We start from the raw sequence: 23,789 nt of genomic DNA, 5'->3' as shown, positions 1-23,789 counted from the left end.
TATTTATATATGTAATTATATATTTACTATATATTTATATGCAGAACTTGGAAGCTACTAGACTAACATTAAATCATCTAATGATGGGTGCATTAAAAAAACAAATATTTTGTTTTTTGTTGCTGCACATGCTCAAAAGTAAGCCTGGTTGAAATACAACAGCACTATATCAAAGCACAGTCACAGGATCTTTAGTCATTCCCCAACTGTTATGAATTCTAACAGCCTCTTTTGCAGCAACAAGGATTCCCAAAAGCAGGCCCTAAATGTTACTGCTGTTACAGTAACCACAGACTCCATGAAGAAAAGCCTCAGATTCATTTCTCATGGTGAAATCTTCAAGAGAATCTGAAAGTACTTACTTGATGACTTGTAAGACATCTAATCACAAATAAACATATCTTTTTCCCTTATTTGTAGTTGCTTCCTTAGTGCCCTGTTAAATCATGTTTATCGATGGGTTTTCAACATAAATATGTAACATTTTACTTAAAAATATCTTAATACGACTTTTTTCCTTTCTTATGTATAAAAGGTTTGCTTCAATTAAATCAAAACTAAAAAATTACAAATAAATTTGTAAATTTACAAACATATGCCATCAGCAGATTTATTTTGTTTTTTTTCTCTGATCTAGTAAGTTTTACAATTTGATATCTAGAGACACTTGCTCCTTCACTGTTCCCATTTCTTTATTTTCCTTGCAGCCCTGCTTCTGTATGCACTGCAGACTGTGACACCCAGCTGCTCCCAGCTCCAGCTCAGGAGCAGCCACCACCCTGGCAGGCCCAAACCAAGGGAAACACCACAATATATCCTGCCCTGCCTGGCAAAAGTCAGCTCATCTTTCAACTCTCCTTATTTTTAATTCCCTTTTAAATTTATGAAGTCACACATTTAAGCAATTGTTATTGCAACACTGACAATCACAGTATAAGCAAAAAAGTATCACAAAATTTTAAGTGGTGATGCTAAATCTGAAATGCAAACACTAAGCTTACAAATATCAAATACACACACAAAGGCCTTCAAGCACTTGGATAGTCACACTGAAAACAAAATTATGGCCTTAAATTTAGGCATGGGGTTAAGTGTCTGCAAGAGTATAGAGCTGCATAGAGTAAGATAAATCTTGCACAGTAAGAGTAAAAATATAAAACCTACCTACTAAAAGGAAGAAGTACTGATTTATATATCTGAATGTTGTGATTTTTGATCAATACCATCTCTGAAACTTGTCTCAGTTAATTGATTTAGTAAGTCAATTGACATTGGTTATCAACACAACCAATGTCAGCTCAGTTAACACCAAAAGCATTTAACTTCAACCTTTGACTTCTGCACCTCTGGGTGGGATAGCAAAACTATTGTTGCAAGAGACAGCTGTCTCAGGCAAGACGGTAATATCAACTTCCTTGCACCATCTGTCATGCAGCACAAATCACAGCACCAAAGGAAACCACAGACTCCTGGAGTAAGCTAAGACTGTGGAAAACCACATATTGAAATGATGGAAAATTGGCATTTCAGTGATAAAGATCATGGCTACAAATATACTAGCAAGAAAATCCAGATGCACTTCAAGCGCATGCTTCTCCACATCAGCAAAAAAGTAATAAAAATACTATACTTTCTCTGAGGATTTGGCTTCATAACAGATCAACAATATTTAGATGCCTGATTAGAGCAGGTGTATGCTCATGCAGCTACATATATTTATATATATTCTATAATTAGATCAAAATGTTTGTTCCAAATTTACAGCTACTCAATTTCATTTTTTTTATGCCTACACTGATCTCAACATTCGGCTGAACTATTTTGGTCACTAAATCTAAAATTTTACCTCTGCTTTTTCTCCTTCTGCAGTTGCCTACTTTACAATTTTACATTTTGATTTAAATGAATGCTAAGAAAAAAAAAAATAAAAAATAGACCACACAGTATCAGCTCCTGGGCATAGGTGACCTCCCTGAGCTGACACAAGGCAACATCCTTCTGCAGTCATAAACTGCTTGCATCACACCATACCCTGTACAAATTCTGAACTAAAATCGAAATTTAAAGACAGAATAGTGTACACATTAAAAAATTTATAAAATACATGAGGAAATAGAACTTTATTGTAATTTGTATCCTTTACAGAAAGCCTTAATATGTACAGCAGGATTTTCACAATCCTGCCTTTAAAATACATGCTAATGTCAGCTCAAGAAAAGCAGGCCCTGTAAGGCAGAGGTTTACTTTGGAAACTACTTTGAACAATATTTTCCTATTACTTCAGAGGAACTAAATCTTTATAGAATTGTAACTTTAAAAGCAGGGCATGCAGCTTCCTGATCGATATTTGCAGTTATCAGCGTGTTTAGCAAGTTGGGTGTTGCAAAATCCTGAAGGTTAGATGTTCTGTTACCTCAACCGCTTCCCAAAGAGGTGGGTGGAAGAATTAAAAAATATAAACCCAAACACTTTGGGTTTTTTTCCTGCTAGTCTCAGAAATTAAAATACACCAGAGGTAATGGAATTAAAATATCAGCATGACACTTTTGAATATAACAGCTAAGCCTGCAATAGATGGATCTTACCTGACAGCTGTGTCTCCCTGAGTGTTTTCTATCCTGCTGTCTTTTAATTACCTAAGAAATTAAAAAGCCTACTGTTGAAATTTTTCCAACCCCCACAAATTCTTCAAAAGTGTGATAATCTTGTTACAACCAGTAAAATCTGAAGAGTCATTTTCAATCATCTTTCCAAAATCCACAACCTTCTCTCTATGTACATCATGTTCTTTCTCAGATGTCATGCCCTCAATTTAATTTTAAACAGCAAAGTTGCTGTAAAGCATTTCACTGTTATATATAAAAATACAGTCAGATGAAATAATCCATAAAAATGAAGTTAAAATGCCAGTTTTAGCATAAAATCTTTTAACTTGATCCCTCATTCTTTTGACACTTTTTCTTTATTTTTGTTTAATGGAATTCAACAGTAGTCTATATACAGAGGACTTCTGCTGGGATCTGAAATATCACACACTTAGAATTAACTCAAACCATTTACCACATTAGACTCCTACTAAAATCCTTTTTTGCTGAGATCAATGAAGCACATTCTAAAGATAAATATAAATCCAAGTGATTAATGTTCTTCAGACATTGATTCACTTCTTTATTTCATACACTTATTCAATTTTTAGTGTCTTCAATTTCATGCAGTGTAGGTGCATGATGTTGCAAATGTTGAGTGCTAGAAGAAATGTTACAGGGCTCAAGGATTACTAGGTGGCTGACCTCTCAAACAAACATCCTCCTTTAACAGGACTGACTGAAAGAATCTGTTGAGTTTTCTCTGCAGCAAAACCTGCCCATTTTCCCTGTAAAACATTTTCCAGGACTTAAGACAATGGTTTTCAGAATACATAATCATCCTTCTCTTTGTAAAACTGGACAGGATTTTAATTCTCTAATATGTCAAATAATACTTCTCTACAAAATCTGAAGACATCTTCTGGCTCCTTGTGACCCTTCTCCTATGGTTTTATATTTTAGTGAATTTGCTTATGGCTGACTGCACTGTGTAGTATCTACTAGAAAAATCTCCATTTTATTAAAGGGTACTGTGCCCTGCTCCTGACCAAGGAGCTGTACATTTTCATCTAGGTTTTCATCATTTAGGACAACAATTGAAGAGTTTTTGCCAGCAGCCTCAGGATTCTTTTCTGTCAATTCTATTAGTATTAGTCCATCTCCACTTCAGAAATTGTGCAGTGTCTTTAAGGCCAGATGCTATTTCCAATACCATATGATGTCTTCTGGACCCACAACTCAGAGAGGCTCCTCTGCCTTTTGTGCTCACCATTTACCTTTCATAACATAAAACTTTGCTTGTTATGCTTGCTTAGCTGCCTGGTTAGAAGCTTACTTATGTCCTTTTTTTTTAATCTTTCATCGAGTTTTGTGCAACGTATACAAGGATGTTAGCAGAAAATTAACTGACCTGTATCTTTTAATCAAACTGTCTTGAAGTTTGTGTCAACGAAGCTTTTCATTTTTACTAATGTCCTATGTAACTGCATGCCTGAATTATTTTTCTGATTCAGCATTCCCTGACTTAACAGATCAACAACAACAACATCAGGCCCAAAGCCAGATGTTTCATGATGTCTGTTGTCTTGAGAAATTCAGTTCTGTCTATTAATGAGTCTGAAGTGCAGTCTCCACTTGCTGTTAGTGCACAGAGATTTCTGACTCCACACTAGATGCATGTCAGTCCAGCCATTTGCACATCACATGGATCACATGGCATTACAGATGCCCAGCTGCTGTGTGATGCTACATGTAACCATCAGAAGCAGTTCTGCATCCATGGCCACACTCTACACCATTCTGTATTTATTACTACATGGGAATATAATTGGAGCAGCAAGACTTCATCCAAACCCTTCAAATGACATTCTGGCCACCTGAAGCCTTTCCCCAGGCTTGAAAGCCATGAACTATGTGTATTGTAATGAGAAGTTCCCCGTATGAGAAGCGTGCAGATTTGCAATGGTGCAGCACTTCTGCTGCAATCCAAGAAGAACTGTTCTTTGTCATTACAGGCAATGTCCTTGTGAGCACACAAGACTAACAGCTAACACTGACAACACAGTGACCAACCCTGCAGGTCTTGTGTACACCCACCACACATGTCTGACTACCAAGCCAAGCACTTTTGGCCAGTGGTTTGGGGTTTTTTCAGTAAGTCCAGTTACATGTAGATATTATTTAGCTTCTCAATTAGTCAGTAGAAAACCACTGCATCCAGATTTTTCCAGGTTTGCCTGATAGCTATAAGTGAACTTCACCTGCTTCAGTGTTGTAGCAATGAATGATTATCAGGAACACAAAGTCTTGACATATTAGAGATCAAAGACTTCTCTGTTTAATGTGAAAAACATCAGAGTTCACAGAGGGTTTGGAAAGGCTCTTTCGGAGGTGCCATGGCTGCTGTGTAAATAAGAGTAAGAAAAGAAGTTGGAAGAAAACTTCTGGAGGTAAAATATTCATTGTTAATGAAGAAAGCAGAGAGCTGTTGTAGCATTCCCAGAAATGCTTCTGAAAAAAACCCAAACTGGTTGGCAAGCAAAAGTTCAATAAGTATCTAAGAAAATGTGTCCAAAAGGGAAATCAAAGAAACCAGGATATTTGCAGAATAGGGATTTTGTCTCTAGAAGGCAACTGAGCTTAACAAAGAATGAGTTTGCTAGCACTTCCAGTATCATAGGAAAACATTCAAATTCAATGTTATAGATTGTTATAGAAAGAAAGTACATGGTTTAGGAGAATCAGAAATGTCAAGGAGACCAGTGAGTCTCAACAAAATTAAAGGATAGAAGTTGATTAAACTCAGCTAAGAAGTTTTCGGACTCTATTTTTAAAATCTGGCAGAGAAATAAGACACCCTATGGAAGAATACACTCTTCTCTACAAGCCTAAGAAGCTAGATGGAAGAAGTAAAATGCTTGTTGTTGAAGCATTATTTATACAAGTCACTGAAAGCTTAGTGTAAAAAAGACCATCATTGGTATAATGAAAAAGTAGAAAAATACTAAAAGCCATACTGTTCACCAGGGACTGAAAAAAGGCCTGTATTAACAGTCTAAGAGAATTAACTAACAGTATAAAGTGGCTATGAGCCACAAAAAAGAGACTGAACAGCAAAGCCTCATAAAAATAAATTGCTTAGAGGACTGGTTATCATGCAGATATAAGGAAGGCTGTCAAAGAAGAAAACACAGCAGGTCAAGAGATACTTTAGTGACTCCCAGATGGACTTGCTAAGCATCACAAAAGCAGATGGAAGCTGAGACCACAGTCTGTGTCTCATGCATTGCTGAAAAACAAAACAAGTACATAGATGAAAAAACACACCCATACAAAGAAGAAGAAAACAATCTTGAGATCAGTTTTATCTCAAGAAATGGAAAGAACCTGGTCCACAAAATATTGTTATTAAAGAGCTTCTTTATAAGAAATGACAAACCTTGTGTCGTGGTTTTAAACCAATAACTAAGAAAATTACTTATTTCTTGCTGTGAGATATGGATTAGAACAAGAGCAAAACAGGCATACAACTTAAAAGGGAAAAAAAAAAGAAAGTTTATTGACAAACCACAATAATAAGAACACCAGAATAAACTTCTAGAAAAACCTTTTCATCCCCTATCTACCCACTATTCCCTTGTTCACATGACAACAGATACAAAAACTTCGGAACTTTGATGGTTAAAACAGTCCCAATTCTTGCTACAGTCTTTTCACCAGTCTTTGTAGAGAAACAGAAGTTTCTTCCTGTTAATTTATGGAGTTTCTCACAAGAAAACTATTTTTGTTATAGTTTTCCATTGCCCTAATGTTAGCTGCCCAGAGCTGCTATTATTAGAGTTCACTCCTCCCATTTTCACATCACTCTGAAGTATGTATGGGCCATGAGTCTAGAGATAGCATTTTTAAGGATAAGTTATTCAAAAGCAAAAAAGTCTTCTTCATCTGTTTCTGTGAGCTTCACCAGAAAACAGTTTTCTCATTGCCTCTCAAGGCTTCAAATCTCCCAGCACTTCACTATACCATAATTACTCTACTTTTTACACAAATTTACACTTTGAACACTTTATTCCTCTCTAGATACTGTATCATGAATTAAAGGAGTTCTTTTCAGGACTTCATTATCCATCTCCATAGTTTGAACAGAAAGATATTTCAGCTTAATTAAAGCATCTTCTTAATTCTCTACCTCTTCTGAAGCTTCTTTTCTTTCCTGTCACTGGTAGTTTATAAAGTCTCTTTTCATGTTGATCACTCTCCTTTTCTCTCTCTGGATAAAAAGATTAATCCGCAAGTCTCATCTGAGTAATGAAAGAGTTAAAATCTTGCCCAGGCTTTTGTAGATAGTTCAGTGATCTCTGCCGAACAGGAGCTGGAGCCGTCTGCGATGGAAAGTTCTTCATAGCTGCTCTGGAGAGTGTAGTCGCTGCTCCAGCTTGCTGCAGGTCCAAAGCCTCTCTCCTTCTTCACTCGGCAGTTTCTAGTGAATTTAGTTACAGCAAAACCTGCAGCTGAGCCAGAGATCGGCTCGGCCCAGCCCGGGCCCGGGGAAAACCTTCCCCAGGCCCCCCCCATCTCCGGGCCGGGAGACGGGGCAGGCCCGGCCCCGTCCCCGCCCGGCCGCATGGCCTGGGCAGGGACGGGAGGCCTGGAGCTCCGCCACCCTCCACAGCCAGGAAACAAAGAGAACCCAGAGAGCTCTGGTCCTACACTTTAAGGCAGGATTCACAAGTTGATCCCACTTTTCAATGGCTTAAACTGCTGTCAATTCTCAGCAATGACCGACAATTGGTCAGGAGAAAAGACTCCAGGCAGTTCCCAGCAACTCCAACTTTCTTAAAGGTAAAGTAACTCCATGACACCTTGTTAAGCAAACAAATCAAAAAGAAAACCTAAACACTAAGGGGGAGCTATAAGCTTAAGACTCAAATCTTTGTAGATAGCCTGAAGACACTATAAAACTCAGAGGCACAGGGCAAATGCTAATCAATTTCCCTAAACAACCTGAGAAATATCAAAATACCACCAGAATGCCTCAACATCCAAGTAACAAAGCTTCTAAAAACTATCTTCTGTAGAGGGAAAAAAACCCAAAAAATAGAAAAGAAAAACCTGAAAGAGGATTATAAAAAAGGATTTAATATAAAGACTCAATCTGTGGGAAATGGAAAAACAGAAAATTCCAGATGCTGAAGGGTTCAATCTGCAGCCTTAGAAAGAGCTTGGGTTAATGTAATGATAAAGGTACATAAATATTAAGTAGAAAAATTATAAACTTACATTGCTATCATTGTACGTAAGAATATGTCTTAAGTAAGAAATTATATTAGGTAAAATAGTTTGAGGTTTGAGCTGTAATTATGTACCTTATAGAGTAGGCTAGGGATCTAGAAGCTATAATAGAGGTGTGTGTATGAGTACATGACCTGTCAGCTTAGTGGCTAAGAGACAGACACAGTGCAGCAAAATTAAGCAAAGGTGATAGGTTATTAACTAGAAATAAGTTTTTTGTTAACTGTTTGTTGGACCAAATGTTATATATTGCTGTGTAAGCAGAAACCCATGTCTACCTTGAGCTATGGCTGACTTGTTGCTCCTCTCTAAATCTCATGACTTCGAGACTGAAATCTAGCTTACTTGAGCACTAAATCATATTAAATAACATGGTGGTCCCATCCTCCATTTTTCATCTCAACATCAATTAATATAAAGACTCAACAATGTAGGCCAAGAAAAGAACTTGCTTGAGAAATTATTTTTAAGATTATACAAATAAGTAGTAAATTCTTTTTGAAACATAATCAGGAGCTGGAAGCCTGCTAAAGGACTTCCAAACAGATGATGCAGGTATTAAAAAGAACAAATAGAGAAGAACAGACAAGCAGAAAGGATTTGGGTTGTTCAGTTTTTTGTTTGTTTGTTTGTTTTAATCTGTGTTCACTGTGGGATAAATCTCGCTCCAAAATAATCTATCCATTGGGAGTAAATCAGAAAGTCTGATTCAAATTGGATCATTAGTGTAAGGCATTACAGACAAAAGCAGAAACATGAACTGTAAAAAAACTCACCACAAGAAGTCAGGATTCACCAAATAAGGCAAATAAAACTCAAAGAAGAAAGAGCTAAAACTGTAGTAGCATGTAACCTGCACTCAAAAGTTCCACAGTATTCAAAGACAGGCATGTGATGTAATGCTAGTTTCTCCTGGGGTCCTTCTCAAAGACTAAGGGAAGCACCAGTACATCTGGCATCTACCTTAGGAAAAACTGTTAAAAACAAATGTACCAAAGTCCTCAGGAATTCTAGGGCATATGTTCAGAATATTCATAAACAGTTTAGAAAAGGGCTGAACAGCAATCTGGCAAAGATTAGGATCAGCTATGAAGAAACACAAAAGGATCTCATAGGAGTCATTTAAGAGCAAGAAAATAGCAGATAAATTTCAGCAGAGATGTGTGTGCAGAGATGCACCTCAGACAGAGCAGTCGTAACTTTATACACAAGATAAGCTCTTGGCTGGTTGCTAATACTTAGAGATATGTGGTGTTTATCATAGCTGGACCCTTGAAAACATCATGTGCTCACCAGCAGTCAAAAAACAACTCAAAATGCAGAACATAGGAAAAAGGAATAAAGAAGAGAAAACATCACAATGCTACCTCAATGCATGATGAACACTGTAATTCTGGTTCAATCACCACTTCCAAATGAATGCAAAGTAAGAAAAGATAGTTTTCAAGAATAGTCAAAGCTCCAACATAGTGGCTAGATTCTGAAGGAGTAACAGTTGGTTTTAAGGTTTTCCTTCTCCGCATGGAGTGAGCACAACTGTACTTTAATGCAGCTCTTTTGATGTTTAAAGGTAGTGTCCATCTCAGGCCAATGGGAACAACCTCCACTGGAGCTATCAGCATGCAAAGGTGTAGCCAGAACCCCATGAACTTGTGGCCATTCCTAATGTATCATATGCCATGGAATAGAGAACAGACATCTATCCCTGCCAAAACATAATTAGTAGAACCAGGATGTGTGAGCCTTTATATTTTATAATCAAATATATGCCCTGTACAAACACCATGTACTCAACCTGAACAGTGAGTGGTTTTTTTTTTAAACATCCTCATTTACCATATCAGCAGTTTTCTCTCTCTTGGTTTATTTTCCATCGATCTTTGTACTCTCATCTTATTAACCACATGTCAGATAAAATCTATCAGTGCATACAACTATGTATTTAATAAGCTGGGGTTCAGAAGGACCAGGAACAGGGTCTGGGAATATGAACAGGACTGCCATACCTTCAGTCACCCAACAACATCTCAACCTTCTCTTAGACTGGCAATTATCAAAAGCTTTACTTTAAAACATGTAACAGCACAAGAAAAACAAGATACTCAAGCCCAATTACTAGTGGCAACAACACTCAGCTGGATGCACTTCTAAAATTGTCATACTCAATGGCAGTAGCTGGCAGCCACAGAAGATAAAACGATGTCCCAAAGAGCAAGGACAGTTAATTACATTTGGCTTCCTGAAGTGACCCCTTCAGAAGAGGGGGGATACAACAAGCAGAAAAGTGAGCAAAAATCTGTACACTGATGAAACTATTTCATCCTCCAGAGGTAATTAGAACCTACTCACATAATTTATTAATTTTTAATATACATACAGTGATAAAAATATCTTTCTTGAGTACTTTACATGCATTGGTTCTGACTTCCTCTCGAAAAAAGGCAGGTTAATAACTCAGTTTAGCTTGTTTTTCAGATATTCTCAAAATCCTTCCTCATATTATGAAAACATTTTTAAAGAAACTCTCCAACAAATGCAAGTACTATTTATACAAATCACAGTACATCAAAGATAAACTGAGTAAAACACTTAGGAAGAATGTATGTTTCGTAGTTAAATAAATTCAAAACATGTTGTTGAAAAAGTTCCATCAGCTAAACATTATGGATAATGCAACAGTTCACAAGACTCAAAGACATGGTTTTCAGATTAACAGCACTGTAACATGTATTAAAACTGAAGTTATGGCCTTTCTTGTACCCATATAGACTCGTGGAAGTCTGAAATACTCATTTAGATTTGTGTAAGTCAGAAGTACTCATTTGACTCTCTGAGCTATTTAATACTGACAGTCACGTATTTTGGCTGTCACTTTTAAATTGAAGTGGAAAGGTGGCTTTCCCTCACCATTTTTCTCCTGACATAATAACCTGAGAAACTGGCTGTAATCAAGAAAAAGCGTCAAGATGCAACTCACTTAAAAGTAAGAATGACAAAATTTGAACCAGGGAGCACATTTTAAGGGTCTGTTTAATGAAGATAAAGGTACACTTAGGCTTCTCTCTCTAGCGGATCTTTTAAAAATACATTTTGCAAGAATATTCCTAAGATTTAACCAATTGCCATAATAGGGTAGCATGAAAAATAGATTTAATATTGAAAGGCACTAGTGTCATTTATTCAAGTGTTTCCTAAGGTTGTGCAATTACATACTAAACACAGTTATGACTATTGCAACAATGTTCTTAAAGTTTACTCCCCTAAGGACACTTTCCACAATGACTTCAAAACTGAAAGATTTCTCATTTAATATTTGAATGATCAGGACCTTCTGCAATGGCTATTATTTCTATTATGATAAAATTTCAAATTAAGGTTACAAACATGTTAAATTACATTTAAATATAACTGCCAAACAACATCTCAGGAGTAAAACTTCAGACTTAATCACAGGAAATAGAGCAAAATATATTCTGCAAATACAGGCATTTTTGTGTTAGTTGAGGACTTTTTGCTAAATATCATTACCCCATTTCATTAAAGCACAGGAAAGAAAATAATAAAAATCAAAGCAAGCAAAACCAATTTGGTAAATTGTTTCATTGTTAAACAGATGACACATCACTTTAAATAACTTTGTAAAATCCCACCACCTATCAGTCAGGTTTAAAAATTCCCAGAGCTCACTGGTGCAGAAAACAAGCCCTAGTGAGTGTCTCTGCCCATTTTCTGGCATGAATTAGCAGAGTGGGGAACCCCAGTGGGGTTTACAGAACAAGCTACTGGTCTGGACAACCTCTGCTACCATGTCCTAGGTCTTGACCAGACTAGACAGCTCTCATACCACTGTGCTGCTACAAAGGACCTTCACAGCACCTGCCCCAAGGAAAGAGAGTCTATCCACCTGCCTAGGTATATGAAGCAACTGAATTGACTTCTGAACAGCAGGTAATGGAACTAAGGCTGTCTAGCCTGAGGAAGAAGTTGTTCAGTGGGGACCTTTACACTTTGTAGCAAGGTGGGTCTTGGTCCCTTTCACCCAATAATAAACAATAGGAAGAGAGAAAATGGCCTCAAATTGCACCACGGGAGGTTTAGATTGCATACTGGGAAAAAAATCTCTTCACCAAAAGGGTGAACAGGCTACCCAGGGAAATGCTGAAGTCACCATTCCTGAAGGTATTTAAAACACATATAGATGTGCCCCTTAGGGACATAGCTAAGGTGGACCTGGCAGTTCTGGATTAATGACTGGGCTTAAGGGTCCTTGCCAACCTAAACAATTCTACAGGAACAGGAGCACTAGCAAGCAAGCGCTCAGCCAAGTTCAAAGAGCACCTTTTTCCTAACACTTCTCTGAGAGGAAATAATGTGTCCAAGTCCTCAGCCTGAAATCAGTCTTGCTGGAAAAGGAGCTGGTGGAAATCTTCCTAGGATTTTCCTGCCAGACTGACCAAAGCACTAGCAAATTGGAGAAAAGATTGTGGAAATTTTACCTGCAATCAAAGGACAACAATCCCATTTATCCAGTCAGTGAGCAGATCCACTATGCCAGCCATAGCATTTAGGGTCTTTAAAAGGTCCCACAGCACACAGTTCAGCTGTGAGGAGACAGGTAGAAAAAAGTAAGTTCTAACTACTTTGGCAAACCTTACTGAGCAGCTCTGAGAATCTATCTGGGAAACAGATAGGTGAGCCAGAGCACCTCTCATCCCAGCTGCTCTCTGGTATATGCAACCAGAAGCCATTGCACCGGCACTCTGGAGCACACCTTCCAGATAAGAAAACCTTCAAAACAAGAACCACAGATAGCAAAAGAAGAGAATGCTCAGACTGACATGTCATTATTTGTGGTCTTTGCCTCTCCCAGACACAAGCCTGGAATGTGGTCACACCAGAAACAGCAAGGGACTTTTATATCATATATGCACCACTAAGATCAAGAGTTCTGTTTAGAGAAGAGATAAAGAAAATGTTTCTATAAAGGTTGGTGAAACAGACAACTGGGAGAGTAAGTGTAGACACAGCCTCACAGTCCTCCATACAGATGATGCAATAGTCCCATCAGCATCACCTGAATAAGGTCCAGTGTCTAAAGATTTCTTATTCAAGATATAAAAAGACATGGAGAAGAAAATGCATGGAGTTTTTTTGGGTTTTAAGTTTTTTTCATCAGGTTTGATGCTCAAATAAAAAAAAAAAAAAAAAGTCAGTGAAAAAAGGGCAGAACTGTGACAATTCTCTTATTTTTGGATCCAGATCCCCCAAAACAGAAGTTTAATTTGTTGGCATCTCCTCATCATTGCAGATCAATATGGCTTGAGCTGATTCAATTCTTTATGAAATATGCAGAAGCTACTACAGCAGCACATAATTATTTGGGATCACAGCTCAGCTGTGACTGGGGATTAGGCACAGAATCAAACACTACAGGTGTTCAGCTGCACTTTGTTCCCATGATGCAAGCACACCTAGCTGCTCAAGAGATTTGTAGAAACATCTATTTGTGTGAAATGTCCATCAGTTTGTAGTCATGCATGGAGCAGCCTGGAAGACTCCAGTCACCACTACTGTTATAACAAGAAGTTTTCTTAATCACAGTGTAAACACAGGGAATGTGACCTCTGATTAAGGTTCTTAATCTATAAGAGCTCTTGAAGGCTCAAATATTCACCATTTTGTAGGATTTTTAAGATCCCCACAACTGGGGATCTATCCACAACAAGGAACTTGAAACCAATTTATAAAAATTTAAGAAAGATAAGCAGGCAGGTATTCACAGTTCCATGGCAGATCTACTATGAAGTTGCCAGTACAGGATTTGTGAATCCACATAGCTGGCTTTAGGCTGATAAAGACAGCTGACAATCAGAGCCCAATCTGTCTTATTTCCATTGCACATCAGTAAACAACAGCTCTAGTCAGTATGTTATTTATTATTTCTGTCAGCTGCAGTAATGATTAGCAGTTGTGGATCCACCATTTTGAGTCACAATTTGTGACATTAAATAAGTTCTCTTCTGCCAAGGAATTCATAAAACATTAACTTATTAAGAATACTTAGCCTTTAATTAAGAATAATTAAAGGCTAAGTATTTTTCCAATATGCCATAGTTTCATCCAACTCTTATTCAAAATTTAGGCGGTTCAATATGAAAGATGAAACAGAGGCATGCAAAGTGAGGTTGCCACCAGCACCTCATTAACTTGATGGCTCTGTTTCCAGGCTTGTTAGGGACTGGCAAATGAGACTAGCTCTTAGCAGCAATAAAAGTAACTATAGATGTACTGCAAGTGTCATTAGTGAATGAAAGAAGTAGCAGCTCAGACTCATGCAGTACTGAACTCAGACAGAAAGCCAGGCAATTCCTGCTTCAGACAGGAAGCTACAGCAACATTTCCTGCCTGACTAAAGAGGTCCTTCTTGCCTTAAAAAAGTCACTCTCGGAGAACATCAGAACGAACACCTGGAAGGGACAGCAACATCCTAAGACTGTATCAAGTAACCAGCAACTATAGCTAGAAGAATATACTGCTATATGGTGTTTAGAGACAAGGGATGTTTTCATGGAACATTTTAATAGGGGACTTGAAAGCAGAACCGTACAGTCAATTATAATTGGAATTGCGGAAAAAAAAGGCATTGTAAATACATTGATGTTTATTTTGAATTGCTTCTCATGTTGGTAGTAGCAATAGTGTGGCAGAAAGAGTTTAAGGAGAGGTAGGACACCTCCTGAGCACAACCACCATAGCATCAAGCATACAAAAAAATTCTGCCTGTCCTTCAATTAGTGAGAATTTTCTTGCTTCATTACCTTTGCTGTGATTTAGCTTTCTTCTTGCAGGAATTAATATATTGGAGTTTGAAAACACTGTAACATGCTTTGGCTTACTTTCAGTCTGCAAGGATTCCAAGGAATGTTTTCAGACCTTGGGTATTCTTGGACTTTGGGAAAACGGTGCTCTTAAACTAAAAAAGCTGTAAATTGCATAGGGTTGATATCAAAAGATATCCTAAAATTGAGAGTACAAATGGCCTTATAGTATGGCGGTATTATTCTGTACAATTAGGTTATAACAGAGCATCTCAAGAACACAGCTATAAAATCATGTCATCAGATCCTTTGGTGTGGATGGATGAATTTTTCAGAGGCAGACTGATGAGATGAGAACATTACCAGAGGTACACACCAGATGCTTTTAGAGAATAATGAAACATCCTTGCTAAAACTACTTTTTCCATATGGACTTGGAAGACTTTTCCCCCTTCGTTTCACAATGAGATTAACCATGAAAACCTGGAAAGGCTTGGCTGATGTCCAGTTTTTACCAGTGCCTTGGTTTTGAAGACAGGTGTCTGCTAAGGAAGGAGCCTCACTTGAAACGGAAAATGTAAATCCCCTCCCTCCAAATTATCATAATTTTGAAATTAAGGGGCTCTCAGACAAAGATATGGGAGTAGGAATAACTAATTCTTTTTACCAGTATGTATAAATAAAAAAAAAACCCTACAACTTAATACAAAAATTAAAATAAAATGCAGCAGTACAAAAAACACTGTCAGAGTCAGAATACCTGACACCCAGTTGGTCAGGCAGCAGTCCAATCAAATGGTGGCTGCAGTCCACTGGACTACACTCCACCAGTCCACTGACAGATATGGTTCTGATCCTGTAGAAGGGTGAAGTTTTCCTCTGAAGGTCCAGTGGTGGCGTAGTTGTGGTCTTCCTCTGGGAATCCAGTGGAAAAAAACTGACTGGTATTCCAACTCTCAGATTATATCCAGGTATATATATATATATATATCCAGATTATAGATTCCAACTATCAGATTATATCCAGGTAGGAATGTTTGGCTCCTCCCCCTGGGTGGAGCATCTCACAATGGGATAATGTAATTTTATCAGTCATGCAGAGAGACTCAATGGCCCATTAACAGAAGATATGTCCCTGGAGGGAGGATGGGTTGTGGAACAGATAAAGACCGCTGCCACACCTGGTTTTAACAGCTGGCCCAGTAACAGAACATATTCCTCTGGAGTAATGAGGGATAGGTGATGAAAGAGATAAAGAACACTGTCCCATCTGGTTTTAACAAATGGTAATAGAATACATACTTTTGGTTACATCTTGTATTGCAACCCAAGACAACCAGAAACAGCAAGAATTTATTTCAGGAATAACACCACTTAGAGGGAAGGAAGATTTGCTGTCCTTGAGACCAAGGGCCCAAAGAAAACGCAAACCTCACTTCAAGCCCCAAGAGGCTTACAGGACTCTCCTGATCTTTTCCTTGCACATAAACAGCTCTCTGCCAAACAGGTGGGCAGACAGAAAGTTTTCACGTACTCCTTCAAAATGAGGCAGCAATTTCTTCTTCCATGCATGATCAGCTGATGGTAAGTTCAGTCTGATGCCAGAAACCCAGAATGTACATCTGCAATGCTGCAGGTACATCCACCTAATTAACTGTATTTCCTCCTTAAGAACCATTGACTACTCCACTTTTTGCTACAGAATGTATTTGAGTATGCCAGTAAAATAGATATGCAGCCAAGCTTTAGCTTCTTGAATTTATAAATCCATAAAAAGATTCAGGAGTCTAAACTCAGCCTACCAGCATGATCCTGAGCTTTTTAGGAACTTCAAAGACCTGGTTGAGAGGGCAACTAATACCTCTGGTCCACAGACAGTCCCTATGTGGCTGACCCAGCACAATTTCAGAGTCCTTTGGAAGAGAGAAGGCAACACCATACTGCATTGTAGAAGCACTTTTTGCTCAACACATGCTTCAGTTGGCCATGGACACCCTCAAGAAACACGCACTGACACATCAGAGCCTATGCACCAGCAACCACATCTTAAGAGCTGTACAAGGTCACATGAGGCAGCAAGAACTCGGGAGGGAGATAAGGGCTGCAACTAGTATTAATAACACACAGCAGGTGTTGTGGTTCGTTTATTTAATTTTGCTAAGAATATGTTAAAATTTGGTGGTATGTTCTTGTTTCCCCCTGCTGAGTGTAATGGTTTAGCTCCAGCTGTCTATTATATAAACCCTTCCCTTTTTCCTGAATGTTCTCCATCCATTATCTGTACCCTGCCCCATCTCCCCATTCACCACTTTAAACCCCACCTCTCCTTCCAGCTCCTTCTGTGTACCTCATCCCTTCCTCGACGTGTTATTGGTTGTTGTGTTATGTTCCTGCCTTCTTTGTATCCCCATTGGTCCCTGATATTGTAACCTCCCCTTACTCCTCTCTCTGTGAACCCTGATTGGACCCTGGACTGCGCCCACCCCTAAATAAAATACAGAGCACAGAAGTGCTCGGGGCTCTCTCCTGTTCTGTTTTGTTCCAGCCCAAACCCTTGTGTCCATCCCTTCTCCGTAATAAACCTGTTCCTGTGAAGTACAGCGGATTGAGCCTCCTCCGTCCTTTCACCACTATCCACGACGCCTGAATTGGCAGAGCCCGGCAGGGGTCGGTGCTCTCTAGGTTCTGCGGTGGGGCCGCCTCTCCCCTGCAGTTCCCCACTCCTGGCAGCTGCCCGTGCCAGAGTGGCATCACAGAGCTAGCCCAGAGCTCCGGTGCAGCCAAAGAGCAGCGTCAAGCAGGCTTACAGGTCCTGAGCAAGGGGAACAGACCAGCCTAAACGAAAACACGTATCTGGTAGCACACTGGTGAACCATAAGTTTTCAGAAAAGGAACAAAAAAAAGATCCCAACAGGTTTAGATCTTCTCTCACTTACAACACAAGTGCTAAAAGATTTTTATATCCCTGAAGTTTAGGTTCTTATAGAAGCCTCTATCTATGAACTAGGCACTCTTTAAGTCTAGAAAAATACATGGATAAAGGAAAGTTACGGCCTTCCAATAAATTACACAATTTATCACCATCCCTGTCTTCAGAGTTTTTGTTTAATCATGTAAGAAATTAATCACAACTTCAGATATTTCAGTTACACTCATGTTTTACACTGAATTAAAAAATGGCTTTATTTTGCAATATCCTGCAAATTGTAGTTATAAGAGATAAGCTCCTGTCAGAGACAAAAGTGTTCTAGATACCACTAAAAATGGCCATAAGCTTCTAGTACTAAAAAGGGAGAGATGGGCAAATGTCGCTAAAGGACACCAAATGATTCACATGAACACCTTTCAGCATTAGAACAGGAAAGAACCAACCTTTATTCTCTGACTCCAGTATTTATAGATTCTTGACAATGACCAGGGATTGGATAATTAAGTTACCACCTTCTCAATCACACTGGTAATACGAAACATCCATCAAAAGATGTTTCTTAGAAGGAATGTGATAAACAACTTACATTTATAGAACTTTCATGGGAAAGTAACTAAAACTATGAAAACATTATCAGAAGGCTTTAGTTTTCAGGGCGACAGGCAAATAATGACTTTTTCATACATACTACATTGAAAGAACAACACAATAGAAAGAAAATTAAGCTGCCCTTCGGTATTTTTAAGTCCTGAAAGGCTTTCGCAGGTTTGGGAAAATAATTTACTCTCTGTTGATTAAAGCAGCAGCTAAACATGGATGACTGATCTCATTTTGCCAGTTTGCAGTTCATGCCAGGTAGAGAAATATAGAGGATACACAGGAAATTCAAAGGTTAATACTATCACTATGTTATTTAAAACTGCAAGCTGTGAATGGTCATCGTTCAAGCTGATTCTAGAAGTTTTATATCTAGTGTTTGAGGAGATAGAGTGTTTAATTCCAAAGGTCAAAATCACAATAGTTCTCTGAAACAAAAGCAAAATCTCCCAAGAAACCTCTCTCAGTAATAATAGCAGTACATTGCCCGAAGGAAAAGTAATCAGATTTCCAGGCACACTTTGTAAGTAATCTTGTTTACTGTAATTTTGCAACATCTTTCATAAATTTTTCATCTGAAATCAGGAAGGCTATAGCTTGTATTCTGACGGGTTGAAAGAGCTGAGTAAGTAAAGTACATCCCTGTGTGGCTGGCTGTGTTTGGGAATACGTAAAAATACTCTGCCACACAAAAGAAAAAAAAAAAAGCCATCTCAGACATCAGTGGTATATTTTAACAACTAAATAAAACATTAAGATAGAAAGCCTCCTCTAATTTCCATTGGTTTCCAAGTTTTTTAAGACAGCCTAGAACATAAAAATAGTTCACAATTCATGAATATCCATCCTAGCAATGTTCAATCCCATGTTCCACATTCTAAGCTGTTCTGTGAAGCACAAACAAGAAATCCAAATTGAGTGTTACAGTGAGTCATTTTGGGGTTTTGTCTCCACAACAGGCTTAAGTAATTTTCAGTGAAATCTTAACTGCTTTATGCAAAATCTAAGGGAAATGGCAGTTAAGAAATATTTCTCTTAGTTTCAGATGCATAACACAGATCTGCACAGAACTATCCTGCTTCACTTCCACTGGGCCTTCTCTACAAAAATAAGTCGTCAGTCAAAACAATCACACATGTGCAAGTTGTGCAAAATGAAAGATAACAATATTAATACCAGCTTTTGTGGCTCAGTTACTCCTAACTACATGTCCCTTTCATATCATCAGGAACAAAAAAATGGCTAAAATTCTACAGCTCTATAAAATGTGTATTCTTTATTCAGATGAAAGAGAAACACATCTAAACCTTCAGGAATATTTTAATCACAAATGCAAACAGAAACTAGACTATAAGCACTTTTAGGTGTAATTCTGGGCAGGGCTCCAAAGGATTTTGTCCAGCATCCTGTGGCTAGAAGTCTGTATAGGCAAGCTGTCTGAAGCTACTTTTATCTGTCGACTGGAAATTCAGATGAATCCCTCCTCTTTCTCCCCTCACCCATCCAGTTGTTAGCTACAGGAAGATAAAGGCTCAGGAAAATTATTTTATAAGCATTTTTTTCCCCACTTCTGGTATGTCTGGAATTCCAAATGCAGACTGAACTATTAAATTCACTCTTTCTGAAGAAGTAATGCCTGGCAAGATTCAGACAGCTCACAGTTTTCTTTCCATAACTTTCAGCAGTCCTTCCATCCAGTTTTATGCCACTTTCACCTTCACTACTGTGAAGGATTTACCTCAAGAAATGAAATTACCAAAATAACCACATGCAACTTGTAAACAAGCTGTAGACCATACCACGACTGAAAAGTACAAAATTTAGTGCTAAACACTGTCAAGCCCAAATTCTGACTGTGGGAAAGTACAATGTACATCTCCACAGCTAACTCTGCCAGTCAGACTTCCAATTCCACCGTCCAAGAGTCCCTTCGGCCCTGATGGACAAGCACCCACATTAACATACTAGAATGAGGTAAGTGGTCAAACCTGTATTTTGCAGACAGAGGTCCAGAATTTAAACCCTTAGACATTAAACAACTGAATTATGAAGCACCACCATTATTGGCCTCACTTTTACAACTGCTTTCTATTTAGTAGGAATGGTTGAACAAAAAGCTTAAAATACAACTAATACAAACACCAAAAGGAAATAAACCACCTACTGACTCAAAGCTTAGCTAATCCTGCAGGGAGTTCCTGCAGGTTTTAAGACAAAAGTTTGGTCAAACAAGAAAGCAGGATTCTCTGTATAAGCAAACACTAGCAGCAGTGCCTCTAGGAGAATCCATTAGATTATACTGACCTGCTCATCCTTGCCTTTAGAGATAACTAGCTCTATTCAATAAACATTCAGCTTTCCAGAAGACCATAAAAATATTATTTTTTTAAAAAAAAGGTGGGGGGGAGAAGAAGAGTCTGAGACCGCTCAAATACCCATTTACTTCAGAAGTATACAGTAATGCCAACAGCCTGCCTTTAATCATAAACAGCAGAAAACCTCTGTAAAGGACCAAGAATTTTACTGCCCTCTGCAGCTTTTCCTTTGCAAGAGCAAAACGCCACCCTTTTCAGAGGAGATAAACTGATACCGATAGTCACCTGCTGCTGTGACACATTTTTCTTCCCAAAGCCTGGAAACTCCACACTGAGCACCCAGAAAAGACATCCGACCAAACAAAACCCTCCTTAAAAACAAAGGCTGCGCTGTCCCAAAAGCTTTATTGAGAAAATAGGTCAAATGCTAAAAAATTTTATCATGGGGGAGGGAGGGAGCTAGCACGAGGAGGGGCACGGCCCCTGCTTACTTGCACAAAAAATATTCAGATACACGTATCGGCTGCATTTTTGTGCGGCGATTCAAACTATACCACTACAAAGGCCACCACGACCAAGCCGCCAGCTGGAAGAGAGCGGAGCCAAGGAATTAAGTTAATTAAACTCGATGCGCTTGTTGACTCTGTTTTCGCTCCATCAGCCGCACGGCCACCGCTCCAGCGTCGCCTCTAAATATCGGGCAGCAAAGTTCGGGCGGGGGTTCCCCTGCCTCTGCCGCCACCTCGGCGCCTCCCGCTACCAACTTTCCGCCGCAGGAGATGCAGCACGGGCTCTCGGCCGCCCCGTCCGGCTCGACTCGGCTCGGCTGAGAGTGGCGGGTGCGGCGATGCCGGCAAGACGGCGGGAGAGGGGATGCCGCGCGGCGGCAGCGGGGATGCCCGGGAAACTGGGGATAACGCGGGTCCCGGACCGGGAGGGCGTCTCTTACCAGCCCGGAAGCGAAGAAGACGGCGAGCAGAGCTAGGCAGGCGCCCATCACGATGAGAAGCAGGAAGACGATGAGCGGATGCTGCTGGCTCATGCAGTAGTAGGACTCGTAGAGCCAGTCCCGGGAGCGGGACTGTCCGCCGCTCGCCCCGCAGCCGCCGCCCGCCTGCTCTGCCCGCTCCAGCAGGTAGCGGCGTCTCCTCCTCATCATCATCGCTTCCTGACACATCGGGCAGAGCCCGCGCAACTCCCTCAGAGCCGCCGCCGCTGCTGCAAGAAGCAACCGGGGAGTGGAGAGGGGCGCGCTCCCGCGCGGGAGGCGGAGAGGAGGAGCCGCGGCATGGACACGGTGCGCCGGGATGCCGCGGCCGCCGCGCAGCCCGCCCGAGGCTGGTGCGCCTCCGGAAGGCGCCACCCCGCACGCACATGCCTTGCCCTGCTCCCCCGGAGGCGGGGGCGGTAGGTGCACTCCTCCTCGCCGGCGAGGGCAGCGGGCGCCCGCCTAGAATAAGTGCCCCAGGGCGGCGGCAGCAGCGGGATGTGCCTTCGCGGGCGACCGTGAAAGCAGCCCCTGCCTCGTGCCCCTCCGCACCAGCGCTGAGAGATGCCCCTGGCGCCGGACCACCTGCCCCGGCCTCCGCCTGCTTGGGGCCAGGACCCCTCGCCGCCCGGATGGGCGCGGTACCGCTGCAGGGGCCGTTCCCGAAGGCGGCCGTGAGGCGGAGAGCGCGGCGTATGCCTCTCCCGGCCCGCCCCCGGCGGCCTCGGCCCTGCCCGGCTCCCACGGGGACGCCGCTACCTTCCTCAGGGTGTGTGGCAGCACCTCCCGGTGCTGGAGGGAGAGACGTTTGGAGATTGCTTTGAAATTACTCCCACGGGCAGAGGGCTGTTGCAGGACTGTTTCACTGGGTATCTTTTCCGGAGGCGGAATCCCGTTTTTAGAAATCATACTTCGATTTTGTCAAAACGAGCATGCAAGTTAGAAAGAAGCATAACATACATTTTCCCCAGCTTAACATGTTCCGAAGGATTTGGCTAATACCTATCAAAGCAGGGACTGCAAAGATTCTGGATATCTAACACAATAAAGTTATGTCTCTGTCATGGACAGCATTTACAGGCAGTTCTGCATCCCCAGCCCATTGCTTCCCTGAATGTCCCTCCCCACAGGTTAAGTCTGTCTCTGCCTTCTCTGATTTGCCCTCAGCCTCTGTTGTTGCTTTGTCACATCCTGAAAACTGACAGAAGCTGCCAGAACGCTCCCAGGAGAGGAAGAGACCACAGCAACACAGATGCTAATGGGCCTGAATGTCCCAAGGGTGTCTCCTGGTGATTGGAGTGTTGTTAGAAGCAAGAGGGACTAGGGAGTACGATGCTACTACAAAAGGTGAAAAACTGGAGCCAATGTAAGTGGTCATAAATTGTCATAAATGAGACACAGAATAGAGGGCTGACCATTAATCAGGTGGAAGAGAAGGCAGGTAACTAGGATGATATAGACCAAAACTATATGGACTGTGAACTAATTTATATTTAACACCTAAATTCTGTGCCATTGATTTTTCTATCCAGGAAAGGAAGAGATGGGTCCTCAATAAGTGTCACAATGCAGAGAAACCAATAGCAGTACAGCTCCAAAGCCCTGTCCATATATTTGCACCTCTTAGATTCCTTGGATTTTTAAAAGGGATAAGACTTGAGCTTTCTGCCCCCTTTTCCTCTCAGCTGGCTGGATGGAAGAAAAGCTGCTTGTTCTTCCTTCCCCTGAAGTGCTTTCTGGGGCAGGAGAAACACATAAAAGAGAAGTGGAAAGTTACAATGGCACCCACAGTTTTGGGAGAGAGAGGGTGAAAAACTCTCAAAAGCAGCAGTTATAAGATTGAAGGATGAACACAAATCTATGTCGGGAGAACATTCTGGCAGAATTAATTGCTGGGAAGGAGTTAGTAGAGGTGGGTGTGAGAATTTTTGCAACACGAAAAGGCTTTACTTACAGTCACTTCAAAAATTATGGAGTTGGCCACCCTCACTGTCACACACACATATATAGTGAGAATAGGGAATTAAAAAAAAATCAAGAGCCAAACCAGAATTACAACATAAAACCTCTTTAAAAAGCAGATCTCAGAATGTAGTATTTGAAGGCATATCTCAAAGGTAGAAAGACCAGTGTCACATATACACTTCTTTAAAATTCAAGAATAATTCCATGATCCAGTAAGTACTCAGAAAAATGCTAAAGATCTGAACAGGCAAAATGAATAATGCTCTCTGTTCCATGTGTACAACAACCATCCTCACAAAA

The 23,789-nt window shown here is 40.3% G+C and overlaps 1 protein-coding gene across 4 annotated transcripts in view; it reads right to left on the bottom strand.

The window, feature by feature from the left end:
• Positions 1-22,241, bottom strand: part of ADCY2 (adenylate cyclase 2) — a 294,388-nt gene extending 272,147 nt beyond the window's left edge. For all 4 annotated transcript variants that reach the window (XM_086900724.1, XM_086900890.1, XM_086900803.1 and 1 more), the window contains exon 1: positions 21,486-22,241. In XM_086900724.1, coding sequence (XP_086756850.1) covers positions 21,486-21,713 — 228 coding nt within the window. In that variant the 5' untranslated portion in view covers positions 21,714-22,241. The remainder of the gene's footprint in view (positions 1-21,485) is intronic.
• Positions 22,242-23,789: the final 1,548 nt, after the last annotated feature.

The sequence above is a fragment of the Cyanistes caeruleus genome, chromosome 1 (assembly GCF_971803275.1).
Source record: "Cyanistes caeruleus chromosome 1, bCyaCae1.hap1.1, whole genome shotgun sequence".
Lineage (NCBI taxonomy): Eukaryota > Metazoa > Chordata > Aves > Passeriformes > Paridae > Cyanistes > Cyanistes caeruleus.
Note: the sequence above shows the minus strand (reverse complement) of the source record. Positions and strands in the feature narration are given on the sequence as shown.